The sequence below is a fragment of the Chaetodon trifascialis genome, chromosome 8 (assembly GCF_039877785.1).
Source record: "Chaetodon trifascialis isolate fChaTrf1 chromosome 8, fChaTrf1.hap1, whole genome shotgun sequence".
In the NCBI taxonomy this organism is placed as follows: Eukaryota; Metazoa; Chordata; class Actinopteri; order Chaetodontiformes; family Chaetodontidae; genus Chaetodon; species Chaetodon trifascialis.
In genome coordinates, this window is record NC_092063.1 from 29818498 (window position 1) to 29841981 (window position 23484).

The 23484-nt window shown below is 45.4% G+C and overlaps 1 protein-coding gene across 2 annotated transcripts in view; it reads right to left on the bottom strand.

Annotated features, from left to right (window-relative positions):
- LOC139334832 (voltage-gated potassium channel subunit beta-2-like) overlaps positions 1-23484 on the bottom strand; it is a 175270-nt gene that overhangs the window by 130892 nt on the left and 20894 nt on the right. For both annotated transcript variants that reach the window (XM_070968028.1, XM_070968029.1), the window contains exons 2-3: positions 5832-5875; positions 1077-1114 (exon numbers count right to left, since the gene is read on the bottom strand). In XM_070968028.1, coding sequence (XP_070824129.1) covers positions 1077-1114; positions 5832-5875 — 82 coding nt within the window. The remainder of the gene's footprint in view (positions 1-1076; positions 1115-5831; positions 5876-23484) is intronic.

Genomic DNA, 23484 nt, shown 5'->3' on the forward strand with positions numbered 1-23484 from the left:
ACCAGCTAAACCAGCATCAATCCAGCATAAACCAGCATAGACCAGCAGTCTATGATGCTATGATCATAGACCAGCAGTCTATGATGCTGGTCTATGCTGGTTTTTCTAACAGGGCAGTGTTTGATTTACATTTGAAGGCCAGATTTGCTCTGGGATGTGCTGTCAGTTTCTGTAGTGTGGTATGCACTTGAGCACATGTATAGCCAAAGAATGTTGACCACATAGTTCTGGTTATGTACCATATTCATAACATTACACATTTGGGGGGACCCATCAGACTAGTTTGTATTTCACTCAGAGAGAGAAAGTAACAAGTAACATTGGAAAGTGAATGTTACTGTAGCATGTCAAAGGCTAGCACAGAATCTCCCACACTGCTTCTTTTTGTTCACACCTTGGGCAGCTCTCACACACTCAGCAAACGTGTGCACTTGAGTCAGATAAATGTTGAGTCAGACTTGAGCTAGGAATCCATTTACTTTTGAAAAGCAAAAAAGACTTGCAACTCAAATCTAACTGTGGTATCATGCATTATTACATTTATATGTGTTAATCATAGCTAGACAGTTATGGCCACACAACTACAAAATGCTACATGTTTGACACAATAACTTTAAAAACTTTGTCCCTCCTCTGTTGTACTAGGTACTAGGGCAAAAACCAAAGCATCAAGTTTACCTTTTTGACCAGATGATGGCACTGATGAAAAGTGACAGCCACACCTTACTAGAATTCATCCTGTGGGGAATATGAGTGCCTGTACCAAGTTTCATTGCTAGTAAACCAGTAGATTTAGACTTATCTAGTAGATAGATAAGTGGATATATATTGGTGTGGACCAAGTGGTGGACACTACCAGCATGGCTAAAAATGATGTGTGTATATTTACCACAAAGGTATATTGAGCTAAAACAATATTTTTCTCAATTGTTGCATCTCTGTTTCAGCTTGAGAAGCCTGTAATCAGTGCACAGGCATGAATCCATATATTTTACTATTCTGTCATTGTTAAACCCTGTTAAACTTTTAGTCAGGAGTGCATGAGGCTTTAAAGGTGTACAAGTGTTCTCTCCTACCTCATCCGTTATTTGGCCTCCAAAGGTAACCCACGTGCCTGCACAAAAGCAAAATTATTACACTGTGTGTGTGTGTGTGTGTGTGTGTGTGTGTGTGTGTGTGTGTGTGTGTGTGTGTGTGTGTGTGTGTGTGTGTGTGTGTGTTGCAGCAGAACAATTTCTGGGATCCTTTTGGATATCTCTGATCACAGGAAATGATTATATTTCTAAAAAAAACAAAAAAAAAACAAGAATTATATTACAGGGCTGTAGGAAATATTTCATATGAATGGTACTGGAGACCAGGTGTAAAGTTAAAAAATAAGGGTAACAATTTGGGATCATACAAATAAGAACATTTTTTTTAACTTCTTGGTACCTATTCTATTATTACAGGGTATGCATGACCAACTGAGAAATGATCTGGACATTTGGAAATAATAATAAGAATTAACACTGCCATTATTATTTAACTACTGAGTACCAAAAACTGAGCAAAGATCTGGACGTTTCAGGGAAGATGGAGGGATGACGTCTGAAAAACTTACTAAATCTGTTGTGATTTCATTTCAAAATTACCTTATTGCCAATAAACAGGCAAACAACATTGTTCTAAACTTTTAATTTTCTTATATGTTAAAAAGAGTAATTATATATACACATCTGGCATGTTATGAGTTAAATTTGCTGGCATGTCCTTTGCTATGAAAAAAGGAGAAAAGTCAATTTAATTTCCAATCACAACATTAAAATAGAACGTGATAACTTGCTAATCCTTTTTGACATACACTCATTTGGGAACACTACAGTAGACTGACAATATATTGAATGTACCTCATCAACTTCATCGACTTTGGCAAATATATGCTTATTATGAATTTGATCCCACAACATGCTTCAAACGTTTACCTTATTTCTTATTATTTCTTAACTAATGGCTTTATATGTGTGTGTGTGTGTGTGTGTGTGTGTGTGTGTGTGTGTGTGAGTGTGTGTGTGTGTGTGTGTAGAAAGGTTGAAAAACCTGGTTTAAAATCCTGTCTAAGCAAAAGTTAAAGAGTTTTGCTTGTAATCCTTTACTACAGATACAAACTCTGTACGCAGCCAAACTTTATTACAGTTGACAGAGCAAAATATAAATGATATGATTTTCTCTAAAGTATTTTGAAAGGGTAGTATCAAACAGATCTGTAGTTTTGATTAACATTTTGAAGCATATTTATGGTAACAATTATTTGATTAGTGAAAAAATATTCAATGAAAAAACTGGACAGTCCTCATTTTCATTTAATTATTATTATTATTATTATTTAATTTTTTTTATATAGATTATACAGGAAAAGATTAAAAGTAACATTACAGATGGTAAAGCTGTCCTGACTAACCGGCTTGCATCTTGAATGTAGCCGGTTCATCAGCACATAAATGATAGAATTACATTACAATACAAAATAAAAACACAAGTAAGACAACAACAAACAATAAACTGCTACACAGACATTACACAAGACAGAATTTAAGTGGAGTAAGACCACCCTTGTTTTCTTCAATTTCTTATTCATTTTAATGCCTGGTGCAAGTAAAGGTTCATTTGTTTGGACAAATATAAAGATAACAACAAAAATAGCTCTTAAGAGTTTAATTTAAGAGCTGATATCTAGCCAAGTACATGATACACACAGGATAACTCCTGTGTGTATCATGTACTTGTCTGCATAACCATTGTTTTTGAAGGCTGCAGCCATGCGTTCTGGCATGCTCTCCACCAGCTTCTGACATTGTTCTGCTGTCACAGCAGCCCTTTCCTGGTGCAAAAATTTTTGGTTTTGGGCTTGAGGTTCTCCATTTTGAGTTTGATGATGTTCCACAGGTTTTCAATTGGATTTAGATCTGGTGATTGAGCAGGCCAAGGCATGGTTCGAATGTTCTGGTTCTCCATCCAGGCTTTAACTGACCTTGCCGTGTGGCAAGGGGCATTGTCTTGTTGGAAAATCCAGTCATTCGAGGCAGGAAAAGAGTTTATCAGCTGATGTAAGAAGGCTGTTTTCAAGAGTAGCCCTGTACGTGACCTGGCTCATTCGCCCTTCACACAATTGCATTTGCCCTGTTCCACCCATACTGAAAAAACCCCAGATCATCACCGATCCACCCCCATGTTTTACTGTAGGGGCAAGACAGTCCGGTTTGTAGGCTTCTCCAGGCTTCCTCCTAACCAGTATGTTGGCTGGAGTACGCATCAACTCAAAATTGGATTCATCACTAAAGAGAACCTTAGCCAAATCATCAACAGTCCAATCCTTATGATCCCTAGCAAAGAGTAACCGGGCCGTCCTCTATCTTTCATTGATGAAGGGCTTCTTCCGTGCCCTGTGTGACTTCAGACGAGCTTCAAGAAGTCACTTTCAAACTGTCCTTGCTGAACAGATCACATTTCTCGACAGTGCCCACTCATTTTTGAGGTCCCTGGAGGTCTGACGACGATTCCTGACACAGTAACGGAAGAGTGCACAATCCTTTCGTTGGGTAGAAAGATGTTTCCTGCCTCGACCAGCTAGCAATTTGGTAGTACCATGTTTGGCTTGCTTTTTCTTGGTGTAATGAATGCTGTCTTGGAGATCTTCAGTTTTTTGGCTACCAGTCTCTCACTCATGCCAATTTCCAGCAGTGGCAAGATGGCTGCCTTTGTGACTTCACAAAATTCTTTTGTTTTCGGCCTTATGTGAGAGCTGACAACTTCTGAGTTGTGCTACGGCTTGAATGCAAGCAGGAAACCACTCTAGGCCTTTGCATGTGCAGTGTAGCTTATGACATGCAATGGCCTCTTATTTACTCTGAGAATACAATTAAGCTTAAGCATGTCAAATTGGACCTAAAGTATTATGGAATCAGCTGCACTGTTCATTGTATTCTTCAGGTAATATACCTTTAGTGGTATCAGGCATTAAAGTGAACAAGAAATTGATGAAAACAAGGGTGGTCTAATAATTTTTTCCATGACTGTATGTGGGTTCAATCAGTGGGTGTAGATGTGATCTTCCATCGGATAGTGTTTACGATAGGGGTTATCATTCTAATGAAATATGGGATCTCACTGCAGATTTTAGGGTTATGTGTGAATAAATGATTGCTGACCATAGGTGACAGTAGCTGCAGATACTTTGGTTACTGAACAGTATTTCAACTACAAAAGCAAGTTACTGTGTAAAATCAGTAATTCCACCTTCAGTAATGTTGATGTGGTACGGGACTATTCCATGCAAATTTCTGCTTCATCATGGTATCTGATTCTGATCTGACTTAACAAATGTGTACATAGAGGATAGCATATGGGTGGCTACAGTAATCACTATGTTATTACTTTGATAGCCTTTCAACGTTTTTTTTTTTTTTTTTTTTAGATGTCGTTTACCCAAAATAATTACCTTTTATCTTGTAATTTTTTTGTTTCCTGTCATACTTTTCATCTGCATATTCTGACAATTACTATATTTACATTACATGAGTTACTGTACTACATGCAACATTACATGCTAACTCATTATCTCCTTTCACAAATCACAACCAATTGCAGAAGTCACACTTGACGTTTCTTTTTATCCCACTCTTTTGTATATACTTGTTGTTTTTAATTTGCATATTTGCATGCACTTGTTTTATTACTCCACCCGCTTTATTGATGCTGCTGTAAATTGGAATTTCCCCTCGCGGGACTAATAAAGGAATACTGAATTGAATTGAACTATTTTCCCTGAAACATTCAGATTCTTGCTCAGTTTTATAGTCATAATATACCTTGAATGCCATCTACTATAGGTAATACACTGACACTATTAATAAATACCTCATACAACCCCACATCGTCATTTTGCATCATCAATTATTTGAAGTTTCAATTCTTCACACTTTTTGTGTAAGAAAAAATATATACAATATTATCAAGGTTGCCAACTCTCATGCTTTTGGCATGAGGCACCCATTCTCAGGTTTGGTCACATTCTCACAACCAAAACTAATCTCATGCCAAGTTAGAGGGGGCCATAACTCATTTGGTTAACTCAACTCATTTCAGCACATTTCAGCACCAACATTGAAAAACATTACACTGAGTGCAAAGGACACAGTTTGAATGGCTTTATAGGGCAGAGGCATGCATTCACAGATGGTAAATGGACTGTATTTATATCACACCCTTCCAGTCTTACCAACCATTCAAACTGCTTTACAACATGAGCAAGATTCATACACAAATTCATACACATCCCAATCAGTAGTTTTGGGTTTCAGTGTGTTGGCCAAAGATGCTTCGACATGTGGACTGCAGGCCAAGTCAGGCTGTGTCCAGATTGTGTTTTCCAGCTAAGGCCCAGATGTAGTCATCTTACAGGCACTTATTTGCAAAACAGATATTCAGGTGGAAACAAAAACCTTCAACTTCAGTGTGTTCAAACTTCTATTACTCATTGCCAGAGTGATTCTGCTGTGTTACCTTTCATAAGAGATCACAACCATGCATGTACTTCAAATAGTTCCAGAACAACTTTCAATTTACTTTCAGTATGCCTTGGATCAGTGTTTTAGGCTAATTTTAAAAGAATTGGAAGGGATTTTAATTGATAAAATACTGATGGAAAAGAAAATTAAGCTGGCATGAAAATTAGTGCATAACTCAAAAGTGTTGACCAGCAAACCAAAGATCACTTGAATTTGTCATGTGCTTATTCAGTTGTTTTGTATATACACTTCCATAGATAGTCATGGTCTTGTTGCCACACTCACCTAATCCAAGACAAGACACCCTCAGTCCAGATTTGCCCAGATTTCTGTTGACAAAAAATAAATAAATAAAAATTAAAAATTAGAAAAAAAAATTAAAATAAAATAAAAAAAATCACAGGTCAGTTAACAAATTCTAAAGTATATATTAGCAATATATTCTAAGAGCTATTTAGCCCTTACCATTGTCTCCTGCAAAGCAGCACCATTTAAATGTACTAGCCAGCCATTCAAATGAACTAAATACATTTGCCGTCACAGACACAGGGCGTCTTCTTCAAGGTACTGGTACCCAGAAGTTAGCCAGTTCAGCTGTCAGAAGTCTCTGGACTGCATGCTGAGGCCCATAGAGCATGCACAGAATGCATTCAATTGGGACATATCTTCATGATGGGAAGTTACGTTTTTGGCTTCATGCACCGCTGAGCAACTTAATGGGAATAAACAAAGCCCCACCTCCATCGCTGTATTCAGTTCTAATCATACATCCATGGGAGTGACAAATTGAGGTTAAAGGTTAATCAGATGCCATAACACTGCACAACAGTTTATAACACACAGAGCAAATTTTACCACTTTAGAACTATTAAATCAAATCAAACTTTATTTATATAGCACTTTTCAAACATAGCGAAATGCAACACAAAGTGCTTTACAACTGTTAAAAACAATATAAATGAAAACAGAACAACAGTAAAAAGCCACCCCTCCCACCCTCCATATGTACCAGCACACACCTTCAACTACATCAACGACATCCTCACCACAGACAGTAGTGGGAGTAGTAAGACATGGCAAAGCACTGAGGATCGAGGAGAATGCCACCTTTGGGGCCGTCCACATTGAGACATTGAGTCCACAAGGACTATGAGTACAGGGGGCGCCGGCACCCGGGCCCCCCCGACCCTGACAGACTGGCGGACCCCCACACCAAGGTGGGGAGTCCCCCCACCAGCCGGGCTGAAGGGACCTGAGGACAGCACCCCCAGCAGCAGACCAGACACAGCTGTCAGTGTGGAAGACCCCCCCTGGGGGAACACTGGAATTTTAAAAAAAAAGCATTAGAGAGAGTAAATGTCATCATATAAGATGAGTAAAATAAATTAAACAGTTAAAAGAAAAGAAATTCAAGAGATAATAAGTAGATAAAATAGGGTAAAATAATTCAAAATGTAAAACAGCACTATAAAAGGCATCAACAAGATAAATAATAACAACATAGAAGAATTTAAAGGTCAGTTAAAAGCCTGATTTAAAAGGTGTGTCTTTAACCTTCTTTTAAAAATATGAACAGTCTCTGAAGACCTGAGGCTCTCCTCTCCGGTAGGCTGTTCCACAGGTGTGGGGCATAGTGGCTAAATGTCACCGTGGGTTTTTGTTCTGGTTTTTGGTATGGATAAAAGGCTGGTGACGGAGGACCTCAGGGTCCACGAGGGTTGATATGGCTCAAAGCAGGTCAGATAAGGAAAAGGGTGCAAGGCCATTAAGACATTTAAAAATAGGTAAAAGAATCTTAAAATTGATCATGAAGCAGACAGGGAGCCAATGCAGCGACTCTAAAACGGGTGTAATGTGGACCTGCCCTCTGGTCTTCGTCAGCATGTGTGCAGCTGTGTTTTGCAGTAATTGGAGGTTTGAAATACTCTTTTTGGGAAGACGTGAGAGCATGGGCATTACAGTAATCTAAACGACAGGAAATAAAAACATGCATTAGCACCTCTGTGCTGGCCTGAGAGAGAAACGGGCGGACTCTGGCTATGTTCTTAAGAAGATAAAAGCCTATTTTTGTTAGATTTTTGATATGTGGGAAAAAGTCAGCTCGGAGTCAAAAATCACACCCAGGATTTTTACAGATTGTGTTGGTTTAAAATCTTGTAATTTAGGTAAAAGTTTCTCAGTCTGCCCGTCAGGACCTATAACTAAAACCTCTGTCTTGTCCTGGTTTAGCTCTAGGAAATTCCCTGTCATCCATGTCTTGATATCTAAAATGCAGTTGAATAGGGTATCTATTGGCCCTGTGTCATCAGGAGACACGGCAATGTAGAGCTGTGTATCATCAGCGTAGCTATGGAAACTGATACTGTGTCTCCTGATGACATCCCCAAGAGGAAGCATGTAAAGATTAAAAAGAATTGGACCTAAAATTGAGCCTTGGGGAACCCCAAACTTAATTTCATGGGTTCCTGAGGAACAAGTATCCAAACTTACAAAAAAAACATTGCTCTATGAGAGAAGAGTGGAACCATTTAAAAACACTACCAGAGAGGCCAACCAGATGTCTGAGTCTATTTAATAAAATGTGATGGTCTATTATATTAAAGGCGATGCTTATGTGCAGTAGAACCAAGACTGTGAGTTTCTTGTCATCAAGTTCCACCTGGTGTCGTTTAAATCTTTAAAAGTGCTGTCTCGGTACTGTGGTTCATCCTAAAGCCAGGCTGATGTCTCTCAAAGATGTTGTTTCTGTTTAAAAAGTCATTGACTTGGTTAAGAACCAGTTTTTCTAGAATTTTACTTAAAAGGGTAAGTTGGTAGGGGTTGGTTGGTTGGTAGTTATTAAGAATGGTGGGGTCTAAAGTGCGTTTCTTCAGAAGGGTCTTCACCACAGCTGTTTCAAAAGCAGTGGGGAAGACACCCATCTGAAGGGAGCAATTCATAATGTTTATAAACTGTTCCTCGAGGAACTGGAATTGGGAATTGGATCTAAAAGGCAGATGGTTGGGTTTACTTAGGAGAAAACTCGACCAACTGTCCTTGCATCAACCAGGGCAAACCTCACCAGTGTTTCTTCAGGCAAGGACAACAATTCTAGTGTGTTAACAGATAAAATTTGTTTGTTTTTGGTTCTGAAGTGGTCTGCAAAGTTCTCACAAAGAGCGTCTGATGGCATGTTAAAAACTTTATTAAAATTTGTGCTAGTTAAAATATCAAAGGTGGAGAAGAGGAACCGGGGGTTGTTTTGTGGTCTATGGTAAGTTGTCCACCAGATGCCCCGAACCCCCTCAACTGGCTCCTTTCAATGCAAAGCAGCGGCTCTACTCCGAGTCCCTCACGGATGACTGAGCTTCTCACCCTAACGTGGAAGAGGAGGTGATACCCGGCCCGGAGGAAGCCCGGGGCCCCCATCTGGAACCAGGCCTGGACGGAGGGCCCGTCAGCAAGTGCCTGGTGGTTGGGCTTGCCACGGAGCCCGGCTGGGCACCGCCCGAACAGACTACGTGGCACCCTCATCTTCATCCTGTGGGCTCTGGAACCAATCTCTGGAACCATTCTCCTGGATAGGGGTCTTTTCTTCTCCGGAGTCGCCCAAGGTGTGAGGCGCCGGGTGGGTGTGGGGATACTCACAAATCCTCGGCTGAGTGCCGCAACGTTGGAGTTTACCCCAGTGGACAAGAGGGTCGCCTCCCTACACCTTTGGGTTATGGGGGGGGGGGGGGGGACTCTGACTGTTGTTTGTATATACGCACTGAACAGCAGTTCAGAATATTTGCCTATTGGAGACCCTGAGTGTAGTCCTGTATGGGGCTCCGGTAGGGGACTCCATAGTCCTTCTGGGGGACTTCAACGCACACGTGGGCAATGATGGAGACACCTGGAGAGGCGTGATTCGGAGGAATGGCCCCCCTGATCTGAACCCGAACGGTTGTTTGTTACTGGACGTCTGTGCTAGTCATGGACTGTCCATAATGAACACCATGTTTGAACATGGACGCTCATAAGTGTACATGGTACCAGAGCACCCGAGGTCAAAGGTCATTGATCGATTTCGTTATTGTATCATCTGACCTGAGGCCGCATGTTTTGGACACTCGGGTGAAGAGAGGGGCGGAGCTGTCAACTGATCACCATCTGGTGGTGAGATGGGTCCGAGGGTGGGGGAAGACTTTAGACAGACCTAGTAAACCCAAGCGTGTGGTGCGGGTGCACTGGGAACGTCTGGAGGAGGCCCCTGTCCGAGAGATCTTCAACTCATACCTCCGGTGGAGCTTGTCTGGCATCCCTGTGGAGGTTGGGGGCATCGAACCTGAGTGGGCGATGTTCAAAGCTTCCATTGCTGAATCTGCAGTGGAGAGTTGTGGTCTAAAGGTCTTCGGTGCCTCAAGGGGCAGTAACCTTCGAACACCGTGGTGGAAGCCATTCAACTGAAGGAGTCCTTCTGGGATATGTTATCTTGGAGGACTCCAGAGGCAGTTGTAAGGTACTGACAGACCTGACAGGCAGTGGCTTCCTCCATAGGGGAGGCAAAGCAGCAGGTGTAGGAGGAGTTCGGAGTAGCCATGGAGAAGTACTTTCGTTCTGCACCAAAGTGTTTGTGGAAAACCGTCCAGAACCTTGGGAGGGGGAACCAGGAACCATCCAAGCTGTGTACAGCAAGGATGGGACACTGTTGACCTCTACGGAGGAGGTAGTCGGGCGGTGGAAGGAACACTTTGAGGAACTCCTGCATTAGGCCCATACGCCTTATATTGTAGAGGCAGAGCTGGAAGCTGATGGGGGATCATCATCAATTACCCTGGTGGCAGTCACTGAGGTAGTTAAACAACTCCGCAGTGGGAAAGCCCCAGGGATTGATGAGATCCGACCAGAAATGCTGAAGGCTCTGGGTGTTGAAGGGCTGTCTTGGATGACACATCTCTTCAACACTGTGTGGAAGGCTGGGACAGTGCCTAGGGAGTGGTAAATTGGGGTGGTGTGGTGTGAGAGTGTGTGCCAATTACAGGGGTATCACACTACTCAGCCTCCCTGGTAAAGTCTACTCCAGGTTGTTGGAAAGGAAGTTTCGGCCGATAGTCAATGTGGATTCTGTCCTGGCCGCGGAACAATGGACCAGCTCTCGCAAGGATCCTGGAGGAAGCCTGGGAGTATGCACATCCGGTCTACATGTGTTCTGTGGACTTGGAGAAGGCATATGACCGGGTCCCCCCGGAGATATTGTGGGAGGTGCTGCAGGCGTATGGGGTGAGGGGGTCACTACTCAGGGCCATCCAATCTTTTTATGCCCAAAGCAAGAGCTGTGTTCGGGTACTCTGCAGTAAGTCAGACTTGTTTCCGGTGGGGGTTGGCCTCCATCAGGGCTGTGCTCTGTCACCAATCCTGTTCCGTGATTTTCATGGACAGGATATCAAGGCGTAGTCGGGGAGAGGAGGCTCTGCAGTTCGGCGTGCTGAGGGTCTCATCACTGCTTTTTGCAAATGATGTAGTCCTGTTGGCATCATCGGTCTGTGACCTCCGGTACTCACTGGATTGGTTTGCAGCTGAGTGTGAAGCGGATGGGACCTCCTCTAAATCTGAGGCCATGGTTCTCAGCAGGAAACCGATGCATTGTCTACTCCGGGTAGGGAATGAGTCCTTGCCCCAAGTGAAGGAGTTCAAGTACCTCAGGGTCTTGTTCATGAGTGAGGGGACAATAGAACGTGAGATTGGTTGGAGAATCGGAGCAGCGGGAGCGGTATTGCATTTGCTCTACCGCACCGTTGTGACAAAAAGAGAGCTGAGCCAGAAGGCAAAGCTTTTGATCTACCGGTCAGTCTTCGTTCTGACTCTCACCTATGGTCATGATGGCTGGATCATGACCGAAAGAACTAGATTGCGGATACAAGCGGCTGAAATGGGTAGGTTTTGAGTTGTTGCATTAAACTCTCATGGCAATAGCTGTTTCATCTCTTGTTTTGATGATCACCAGGTAAACGCAAGTAAATGTGTGACGTCATGCTTGCTCAACAGTCACGTAACGTGCATGTTGTTCTGCATGTTAACACTACTGGAGACCATCAACCTGAAAAGACAAGTAGTTTAATGTGACTGTAGTTCAACGCGTTCTCATTCCCAGTTCAGAAACCAACGTTTTTGTCACACCCCTCAGCGTCTCATATAAACATACAAGGTACATTTTAGCAACAGTATGAGATGACTGCCAGGAAGCCTTTCTAACACAGGTTGAGGAAAAGAGCATGAATTGTATGATGTAGGAACATTTACATGTATACGTGATGTAGGTTAAGTATGTTATGTATGTGACCTAAGTTAGGAATTGTGCCTCTGACACAAGTGACACAACAGTGATCATTAATGCCAAGGGCAAAAGCTCCAGAGGCAGGGTATTTGAGTGCTCTTTTGGTAAGTATGATGAAGAAGAAGAAGAATTTCCTTTATTCGTTACATTTTTATACACAACATGCAGTTGAGGAGGAAACTGTACACGCCATGCATATGTGAAATTCCATCCCGCTATTTGACCCATCCATGGTCAGTCCTTCCTCCACGGCAGACCAGGAGTGGTGGGCTGCCAGTCGACCAGCGCCCGGGGACCAGTTCCTTTTCGTCACCATTGGTCAGGTGGTGATTTTCTTGCATGTTTTTAGTGGGGGTGTTTTTATGGAGGATACCCCAGGTGAACACGGGGAGAACATGCAAACTCCACACAGAAAGGCCCCTTATTTTCCTCAAGCAGCAGGCACCAAAGGCATGGTGGAGGACACACCCAGCACCCACAGCAAGATTCGAACCGGGGACCTTCTAGCTGTGAGGTGACAGTGTTAACTAATGATGTCAACTAATGTGGAGTTACAACAATAAGTTGATTTGGTAGGTTTATCTATGAGCTGAAAAACATTAAATTCAAGGCACTATTCTTTTAATTTGTTAGAGCTGTCAGGCCAGGTCCCTCATTATTATTAACTCAGAGGAGGCATTCAGTAACCAGAGCTTTGCAATGCCCTCCAAGGCTGAAGGGGGGTGATATATCTAACTTTGGTCAAGAATCTGTATCTACCAAAATAAAGGCCCAACACAATATGTTCATACTTCTTCAGCTCTGAGTTTGAGGTGATTTCATGGACTGTAAGGCAGTCTTTTACATAGATCAGAACTTTGCCTCCCTCACTTCTTTGCTTACATTTAAAAGCGCTATATCCATTTATAGTAATGTCAGCATTTGGGATCTTAGGGGAAAGCCCTGTGTCAGTCAGAATGAGCACGTCTGATGATTCCCATACCAAAATGTGCATATATTTAGTCTTTGGGAGCAGGTTTCTGATAGCTAGATATAAGAGTTTGAGTCTGTGGCATAATTTAAAGGCCTGAGAAGTTTCAAGTGTAATATGCTTTAGAGGAAGCAAAATGTGGACGGATGGGCACAACAGTTGCAGAGGGATAAATTAGGGTTTTGATGGAAAGGCAGATGGCCAGTTTTATAAATACTTGGAATTGTGTGTACAATTGACCAATCGTAGAAAGAATTGTCTTAGTGGGGGGATTTGCAGGATTGATAGAGGGTCCTGACTCCTCATGAGCAATGGAATGGAAGCATGGGGAACAAGTGGGCTAGTGCAAGGACCCTGGGGAAGTCAACAGTATTGGAACTTGTCAGAGCTACCGTATGTCATGGAAGTGTTTTGGCTACCTGTTAGCAGAGCACCAGGGTGTGTGACAGAAAATGAAAAGTTTGCTGAAATTAGTTTTACCTCCAACCAGTTTGGATGTATCCCATTGTCTCTAAATAAATAAACAGTTTTCTCAGAAAGGGCTGAAATTGTCAATGTAGGAGAAACTGTGGCAGCCAGGAGCGCAGTGACAGTAACCTACTGAAATACCCAACATCACAGCAACAGGAGGGGATGAGGCTGTTTCTCATCTTTTCAGAAAGCAGAAGAAATGCATAAAGTCAGTTTTTAGAATCAGAATCAGAAATACTTTACTGATCCCCAAGGGGAAATTGGTTTTGATACAGGTACTCCATATATATATTAGTGCTGTCAAAATTATCGCGTTATTAACGTGTTAACGCAAATCAATTTTAACAGTGTCATTTTTTTATCATGGGATTAATGCTCTTTGTGACCTAGTGAACTTGTAGTTTTTTATAAGCTGTGGCCACTGCTAGTAATGTCAGGAAAACTACAGGATCCGAGACCAAAGTTATCTGTGTGTATTGTTGGTGTGAACTGAGTTATCACTGTAGCACTGGAATCCCACTTGATGGCCAAACACACGACAAATGCGAATTCTCCACTGCTTCCTTGTCAAAACCAGAAGACAATGGATGGCTTTCGACAGAGGCATATGGATACCACAACTAAAAACAAGCTTACTGCAGCCATAGCCAAGTAATGTTCATTCTTTCTGGAGAGAAATAAGAGGCTGGGTTGATAAGCCTCTGGTGAATAAATAGAAGAGCATTATAGTCTCATTGCTTGTATGTTGAAAGGAAACTTAAGAAAGGAAAGTTTAAGCCATGGTTTAACTGCACTATAGGCTGAGTCCTAGTTTAGAATGATGTGCACTTTGTAACTTTATCTTGTGTCACCCTGTTTTGATCCCTTAGAAAGGGTTGTTGAAGGGGCTTTTTTGTAACCAAATATTTATTTTTTTGTCATCTGTTTATTGACAGTGTTAAATTGTGTGAGATTTGATTCATCCATATGTGAATGACCACTCAAAGTGAGAATGTTAGTGTGAAATATAATACTACACGTTGTTGTTTTCAATAAAAAACATTTGCACAAAGCAAGCCTATCCACTTTTCCATGTTGATAAGAGTATTAAAATGATGATTAATGGGACATTTAGAATAGATAAAAATGTGCGATTAATTTGCGATTGCGATTAGTTAACTATGACATTCATGAGATTAATTGAGGTTAAATATTTTAATCGATTAAAAAGAAATAAAATATATATATATATATATATATATATATATATATATATATATACAGGGGTGCACATAACTGGTGCGCAGGTGCGCAGTGCGCATGCGCCGCAAAATGCATGATGCGCGGCACATCAAACGCATTGAAACGCACATGCGCACCAACAGCTGGAGCGGATGCAAGAGGTATTTCTTTCCGGAAAATTCGCTGCTGTCTACAACTCTTCAAAATGTCCAAGAAGCAAGCCCCGCTAAGTAACTATTATAGACTGAACCGCCACCCGAGCCGCACAACAAGAGAGTGTTCTCGGAAAAGTGGCTGCAGCAGGTCGTTTGGCTCCAAACCAATGATGAACGCACCATGATGTGGTGCAAAATATGCCGCGAACATCCCAATATGGCTGATAAAAGCAACGCCTTTTATATAGGGACAAAGAATTTCAATCATTCACCATTTGACAAGCATGAGAAGTGCTGTAGAGCAGCCAGTTGATTTAAGTTTTTACAGTGTTGATTTCAGAGTTTACAGAAAAGACATTCAGTGCTTAAAAAGGTGCCAGTTGAAATGATTTTCTTTTTTTTTCTTTTGTTTTACATCCAACAACCTTACACCACACTATACACATCCATCCACTCATTTACACTACTGATTCTACAGACTAACATACACCATCATTTGTTAATGCACCTTAATTATGAATAAATGTTGTTTTTGTGAAAATTTATTTTAAATTTTTTAACATCTCCAGGTGCTCCTCTGAGTACCAGACCAAAAAAGTTATGTGCACCCCTGTATATATATATATATATATATATATATCCTCCTTGAACTGCCACCTTATCGTGGTGGAGGAGTTTGAGTACCCGAATGATCCTAGAGGCTATGTTGTTCGGGGCTTAATGCCCCTGGTAGGGTCTCCCAAGGCAAACAGGTTCTAGGTGACGGGTCAGACTAAGAGCAGTCCAAAAAGCCCCTTATGAAAGAAATGAAATCAAGGAAGTGTACGTCGCCCGGATTGGCGTCACCGGGGCCCCGCCCTGGAGCCAGGCCTGGGGTTGGGGCTCACAGGCGAGCGCCTGGTGGCCGGGTCTTTGCCCACGGGACCCGGCCGGGCACAGCCTGAAGGAGCGACGTGGACCCGCCTTCCTGTAGGCCCACCACCCGCAGGAAGGATCAGAAGGGGCCAGTGCTATGTGATATGGGTAGCAGTCGTGGGCGGGGGCCCCGACGACCCAAACCCTGGACAACGACTCTGGCTATGGGGACATGGAATGTCACCTCACTGTGGGGGAAAGAGCCTGAGCTAGTGCGGGAGGTTGAGCGGGACCGGCTAGAGATAGTCGGGCTCACCTCCATGCACAGTCTGGGCTCTGGAACCCAACTCCTTGAGAGAGGCTGGACTCTCTTCTACTCTGAAGTTGCCCACGGTGAGAGGCGGCGAGCTGGTGTGGGCTTGCTTATAGCCCCCCAGCTCAGCCGCCATGTGTTGGAGTTCTCCCCGCTGAGCGAGAGGGTCGCTTCCCTGCGCCTTCGGGTTGGGGATAGGTCTCTCACTGTTGTTTCGGCCTATGGGCTGAACAATAGCGTAGAGTACCCGGCCTTCTTGGAGTCCCTGGGAGGGGTACTGGAAAGTGCTCCAACCGGGGACTCCATTGTTCTGCTGGGGGACTTCAATGCTCACGTGGGCAGCGACAGTGACACCTGGAGGGGTGTGATTGGGAGGAACGGCCTCCCCGATCTGAACCCGAGTGGTGTTCTGTTATTGGATTTCTGTGCTAGTCACAGTTTGTCCATAACGAACACCATGTTCAAGCATAAGGGTGTCCATCAGTGCACGTGGCACCAGGACACCCTAGGCCGGAGGTCAATGATCAACTTTGTAGTCGTATCATCTGACCTTTGGTGGTATGTCTTGGACACTCGGGTAAAGAGAGGGGCTGAGCTGTCAACTGATCACCACCTGGTGGCGAGTTGGATTCGCTGGCAGGGGAAGAAGCGGGACAGACTTGGCAGACCCAAACGTACCGTGAGGGTCTGTTGGGAACGTCTGGCGGAACCTGCTGTCAGGGAAGCTTTCAACTCCCACCTCCAGGAGAGCTTCAACCAGATCCCGAGGGAGGTTGGAGACATTGAGTCCGAATGGACCATGTTCTCCACTTCCATTGTTGATGCAGCCATCCGTAGCTGTGGCTGTAAAGTCGGCGGTGCCTGTCGTGGCGGCAACCCCCGAACCTGGTGGTTGACATCGGAAGTAAGGGATGCCGTCAAGCTGAAGAAGGAGTCCTATTGGGCCTGGTTGGCTCATAGGACTCCTGAGGCAGCTGATGGGTACTGGCAGGCCAAGCATGCGGCAGCTCGGGCGGTTGTAGAAGCAAAAACTCGGGTCTGGGAGGAGTTCGGAGACGCCATGGAGGAGGACTACCGGTTGGCCTCGAGGAATTTCTGGCAAACCGTTCGGCGCCTCAGGAGGGGGAAGCAGCTTTCTGTCAACACTGTTTACAGTGGAGGTGGGGAGCTGTTGACCTCGACTGGGGATATTGTCGGGCGGTGGAAGGAATACTTTGAGGATCTCCTCAGTCCCTCTGTCATGTCTTCCGTAGAGGAAGCAGAGACTGGGGACTTGGAGGTCGATTCATTCATCACCGGGGCTGAAGTCACTGAGGCAGTTCGCAAGCTCCTCAGTGGCAAAGCACCGGGGGTGGATGAGATCCGCCCTGAGTACCTCAAGTCTCTGGATGTTGTAGGACTGTCTTGGTTGACATGCCTCTGCAGCATCGCGTGGCAGACGGGGACAGTGCCTCTGGACTGGCAGACTGGGGTGGTGGTTCCTCTTTTTAAAAAGGGGGACCGGAGGGTGTGTTCCAACTATCGGGGGATCACACTCCTCAGCCTCCCTGGGAAAGTCTATTCCAGGGTACTGGAGAGGAGAATCCGGCCGATAGTCGAACCTCGGATTCAGGAGGAACAATGCGGTTTTCGTCCTGGCCGTGGAACACTGGACCAGCTCTATACCCTCCACAGGGTGCTTGAGGGTTCATGGGAGTTTGCCCAACCTGTCCACATGTGCTTCGTGGACTTGGAGAAGGCATTTGACCGTGTCCCTCGCGTCATTCTGTGGGAGGTGCTCCGGGAGTATGGGGTTGGAGGCCCTCTGTTGAGGGCTGTACAGTCCCTGTACAACCGGAGCAGGAGCTTGGTCCGCATTGCCGGCAGTAAGTCGGACCTGTTCCCGGTGCATGTTGGACTCCGGCAGGGCTGCCCTTTGTCACCTTTGTCAATTTCTAGGCGCAGCCAGGGGCCGGAGGGGGTTCGGTTCGGGGGCCGGCAGATTTCGTCTCTGCTTTTCACAGATGATGTTGTCTTGTTGGCTACCTCGAGCCAGGACCTTCAGCATGCGCTGGGGCGGTTCGCAGCCGAGTGTGAAGCAGCTGGGATGAGAGTCAGCACCTCCAAGTCCGAGGCCATGGTTCTCGACCTAAAAAAGGTGGCTTGCTCCCTTCAGGTTGGGGGAGAGTTCCTGCCTCAAGTGGAGGAGTTTAAGTATCTTGGGATCCTGTTCACGAGTGAGGGAAGGATGGAACGTGAGATTGACAGGCGGATCGGTGCAGCGGCTGCAGTAATGCGGTTGCTGTACCGGTCTGTCGTGGTGAAGAAGGAGCTGAGCCAAAAGGCGAAGCTCTCGATTTACCGGTCAATCTGCATTCCTACTCTCACCTATGGTCATGAACTTTGGGTCATGACCGAAAGAACGAGGTCCCGGATACAAGCGGCTGAAATGAGTTTCCTCCACAGGGTGGCGGGGCGCTCCCTTAGAGATAGGGTGAGGAGCTCTGTCACCCGGGAGGAGCTCAAGAGTAGAGTCGCTGCTCCTCCGCATCGAGAGGAGTCAGCTGAGGTGGCTCGGGCATCTCTATCGGATGCCCCCTGGACGCCTCCCTAGGGAGGTGTTCCAGGCATGTCCCACCGGGAGGAGGCCCCGGGGAAGACCCAGGACACGCTGGGGTGACTATGTCACTCGGCTGGCCTGGGAACACCTCGGGATCCCCCCGGAAGAGCTGGAGGAAGTGTCCAGGGAGAGGGAAGTCTGGGCGTCCCTGCTCAGACTGCTCCCCCCGCAACCCGGCCCCGGATAAGCGGAAGAGAATGGATGGATGGATGGATATATATATATATCAGAAGGACAGAAGGAGGAGTTGTACAGTTTGATGGCCACAGGCAGGAATGATTTCCTGTGGTGATCAGTCCTGCATTTTGGTGGGATGAGTCTCTCACTGAAAGCACTCTTGTGCCTGACCAGCACATCATGAAGTGGGTATGAGACGTCCATCCCCACAACGTCACTGGCCTTGCGTATCAGTTTGTTGAGTCTGTTGGCATCCACCATCCTCAGCCTGCTGGCCGGGGTCACCGGTGCCTTGGTTCTCCTCATGTCCACTACCAGTTCCTTAGTCTTTGCCACATTTAGTTGCAGATGGTTCTGCTCAGACCATGTGACAAAGTTATCCACAGCAGCCCTGTACTCATCCTCATCACCCTTACTGATACATCCAACAATGGAGTCATCAGAAAACTGAAGATGAAGATGAAGATGGCAGGTCTCTGTGTAATAGTTGAAGTCTGTGGTGTAGAGGGTGAAGATGAAGGGAGAGAGAACAATCCCCTGCAGGGCCCCAGTGTTGCTGACCACTCTGTCTGACACGCAGTGTTTCAGGCGCACATACTGTGGTCTGCCAGTCAGGGAATCCACTATCCAGGACACTAGGGGGGCGTCCACCTGCATAGCTGTCAGTTTGTCACCCCGTAGAGCTGGACGAATGGTGCTAAAAGCACTGGAGAAGTCAAAAAACATAACCCTCACAGTGCTTACCAGCTTGTCCAGGTGGGCGTAGACACAGTTGAGCAGGTAGATGATGGCATTCTCAATTCCAAGTCGGGGCTGATAGATAAACTGAAGGGGGTCCAAGAGTGACTTGACCATGGGCCGGAACTGCTCCAGGACGAGTCTCTCCAGGGTCTTCATGATGTGGGAGGTCAATGCCACAGGTCTGTAGTCCTTTGAGGCCCTGGGCCGTGATGTCTTTGGCAGGACGTCTTTCACAGCATGGGGATCCCCATGGGGGGGGGGGGGGTCATCCAGTACAGGCAGCAGAGGAGTTGGGGGGGAATGAGCCAGGCCTGCAGTGTCAAATCTATTTTTAAATCTAATCAGTTCATTGACCCTGTCAACGCTGCTTTCAACTCCTCTGTTGTTGGTCGTTCTGAAGCCAGTGATGGTCTTCATACCACTCACAGACCTCTCTCAAGTTGTTTTGCTGGAGTTTCCACTCCAGCTTCCTCCTGTATTTCTCCTTAGCCTCCTTGATTTTCACCTTCAGTTCCCCCTGTATTGTTCTCACCTCCTCCCTGTTACCAGCTCTGAAAGCACCTCTTCTTCTCATTGAGGATGGCTTTGATGTCTTGTCACCCACGGCTTGTTATTTGGATAACCATGGACGGTCCTGGCTGGGACAGTGGAGTCCACATAGAAAGTGATATAGTCCATGATGTACTCTGTGAGCCCATCAATGTCCTCACCATGCGGCTCACAGAGTGCCTGCCAGTCTGTCATCTCAAAACAGCCCTGCAGTGTCGCATATGTCTCCTCTGACCATGTCCTCACAGTCCTTGTGGTCGCAGGCTGACTCATCACCAGAGGCACATCGGAAGTGAGGTGCACAAAGTTGTGGTCTGACCTGCCCATGGGGGGAGGGGGAGCAGCTGTATGCATCCTTAGCATTAGCATACAGCAAGTCCAGGGTTCTCTCCTCTCTTGTAGGACAGCTCACATACTGAGTGAAGCTGGACAGTGTTGTTGCCATGGTGACGTGGTTGAAATCGCCTGAGATACCAATGAATGCACTCAGGTGTTAAGTTTGCAGACAGGCAATGGCGGAGTGAATGACATCACATGCCGACGTTGGGTTGGAAGAGGGGGGCATGTAAACAGTTATGATAATGGAAAACTCCCTGGGAAGATAATATGGCCTGAGCCCAAAAGCCAATAGTTCAATGTCCGGGCAACAAATACGTTCCCTGATGGTAATGTGACCAGGATTACACCATCGGTTGTTGAGTAGAACGACGAGCCCTCCTCCTTTACGCTTACCGCTCTCGGTGAAATCCCAGTCGGCCCAAACAGTCTGAAAGCCACTGATGGAGACCTTGTTGTCGGGTATGTCCTGATGCAACCATGTTTCCGAAAAAAAACACATCAGACTGCACTCCCGGTACTCCATCTGATTCCTGGCAAGTGCTGTTAGCTCATCCACCTTATTTGCCAGCGACCTCATGTTGCCCATGCTGAGAGATGGGAGACACGACTTATATCTCCTCTTCTCCAAAAACCTTGGTTGTCTCAACCCAGCTCTTTTCCTCTGCTGTTTCTGTCCTCCCCTGCATCCTCTGTGTGTTTTTCTCCAGATTTCAGCAGGAATCTCTGATGTTCTGGCCGACAAGCCGGCCGGCCTCAGCCCGATCAGCTGATCTCTGGCGTAAATAATGCGGCCATGAAGTCACTGTGCATCGGTGCTGTGCCAGTACTGAGAGTAGCAATTCCAAGGCGAAGAAACAGAGCAGAATTCTCTCAGTCAACATGTTTAGAGAGGGCACTGCTTTAAGATGACCTTCATAAAAATACACACGGTTAAAATAAAGAATAAAGCAAAAAAGTTTGAAAAACTAAGAAAACAGACAGGAGTGACCGCAAAACACACGGTTGGCACATGCGCACTAAATAGAAGGTCAGACTGCTCCTAATGCATGTCATTCATACCTAATCAGAATGATCTCAATGGCTTTTTCCTCTTTATCATGAACAGGGGCACCCAGAACACAGCAAGGTTTTGCAGATTGTTCTGAAATTCCTGATGATGGAGTCACCTGTGACCAGGCTTGTGACTGGGCTTATCTTGTGGGGCTCCACTCCCTAGACAGGGACTGGGACTGACACCAGAACCGGTCGACTTTGTGGGCAGAGGCACTGGACTGGCTGTGGGTTCCAGGCCAACAGAAGACAGATGTTGTTTCAGCTTTCCCAACACATTAAACTTGCTACTCAGCACGTACAGAAGGAATTCCTGCCTCATTCTCTGTTATCCCAAACGACAATCCATGGTTCCAAATGAGCAGCTCTGAAATACATCTGTACCTTAGATTTTGGTCCAAGTGCAGGCCAGGGGTCCTCCTCATGATCCAGTCTGACAACCATTGGATCCAGTTCTTTGGTTACAGAGGGACCAGGCCAGGGAAACCTTGTGTTGTTGTTCGGAATACAGGAGGCTTCTGTGGCCAGTGAGTCCAGGAGTTGCTCATACTCCTAGATCTGGGAAAGTACTGAGTTCAATTTCTGCAATTTTCTATCCTAGCCAAAGGCATCCAGAGCAGTCAAGCAACAAGGCTATGTCAGCGGTCCGACCGACATCTGCTTCTGGTTTGTCAGCAGTGGTTTGGCAGACACCCATGCCTTAGCGGCAGCAATCCCCTTACCCAGAGCTGCTGCTGTCTCCTGTTCCTGAGTTGTTCCTGAGCTGCAGCAATGGACAGTGTGACAAAGAACGTGTTTTTGGAACAATAAAGGATACAGTAAACACTTAGAATAAAATTGTGAACTTGAAAATTAACATAATATGGCCTCTTTAACAATCAGTGCTCCTCGGTGCAGAACAAAGTGACTGCTGAAAGATCCTCTCTTAAAATCCCCATAGGTAAACTGAGTGAGACTGGATCTTGGAGAACTTATCGGTACCATTAAGGACATGGTGAAGACTGAGAGATCTTCCTTCTCTATTGCAATATCTTCCAGCAAGAGAAATCCTAAAATCTTGTTTCATATTGTAAACTTGTCATGGTTTTGGGTTTAATTTAGTAATTTGTCCTGTCCCTTGTTAGTCTGCCCTCCTGTGTATTTATTCAGTGTGTTTTTGCTCATGCAGCTGTCAGCTGGTCTGCCTCTGTTCCCCAGTCCTGTATTTTTTTTTCCAGTGTCTATGAGTTTGATCCATGTGCCATCTTGGAATGGACTACTTTCATTTGGATTATTCTTTGTTGGACTCACCTCTTTTCCTGCTCCTTTAACTCTGTAAAAGTTAATTTTGTTTTGTTTCTACCCTGTGTGCCCTTTGTCCACATTTGGATTCTTTTCTTAACTGTTAAACTCAACATTACAACCTGGCCAGAAAAGGACCCATGGGACATTATAACTTGCTTGAAGGTGGTTAAGGACATGAAATCCTCTAGGGATTATGATTCCTTTTGTCTGAGTGGTGCTATGGACTGATAAAATGAGGGCCATGGCATCATTTCAACTAACTAGAACAAGGAAGAAGAGAGACGTACTTTATTTATCACAACACAGCACAGCGCACACAAGATGCACACGCCGTGCTTCTTCTTGCATGTTTTTAGTGGGGATTTTTATGGAGGATACCCCAGGTGAACATGGGGAGAACATGCAAACTCCACATATAAAGGCCCTTTTCCTCGAGATACGGGGCAGCAGGCACCGAAGGCATGGTGGAAGACACACCCCTAGCACCCCAGACGGGAATCAAACCCGGGACCTTCTAGCTGTGAGGCGACAGTGTTGCCACTGTACTGTGCCACCCAACTATCCACTCAAAGATCTGATCTGTACCTGTACCTAAGCTGCAGTGATCACCAGTTCCTGAGCTGCAGCAGTCCTCAGTGTCAGGCTTAAAGCCATCTGCCCTTTCGGCAGTTTCCAGCTCAGATCCCCTACTGCTGCTGGTTTTTGGTCCTGATCTCCAGCCATGTCTCCAGCGTCCAGGAAGGTACTACCAACTCTGCCAGCCTCCAGCCCGACCTCCAGAGGGCTTTTTTTTCTCACCATCGGCCTCCTGCCTGCCAGAGAGGCTTCACCATTGCCACTAGCTTCTAAACATGTATATATGTGTGTGTGAGAGTGTTTTCCTGTTTGTTTCAGTACAGTTGTTTGATTAAAGAAGCAG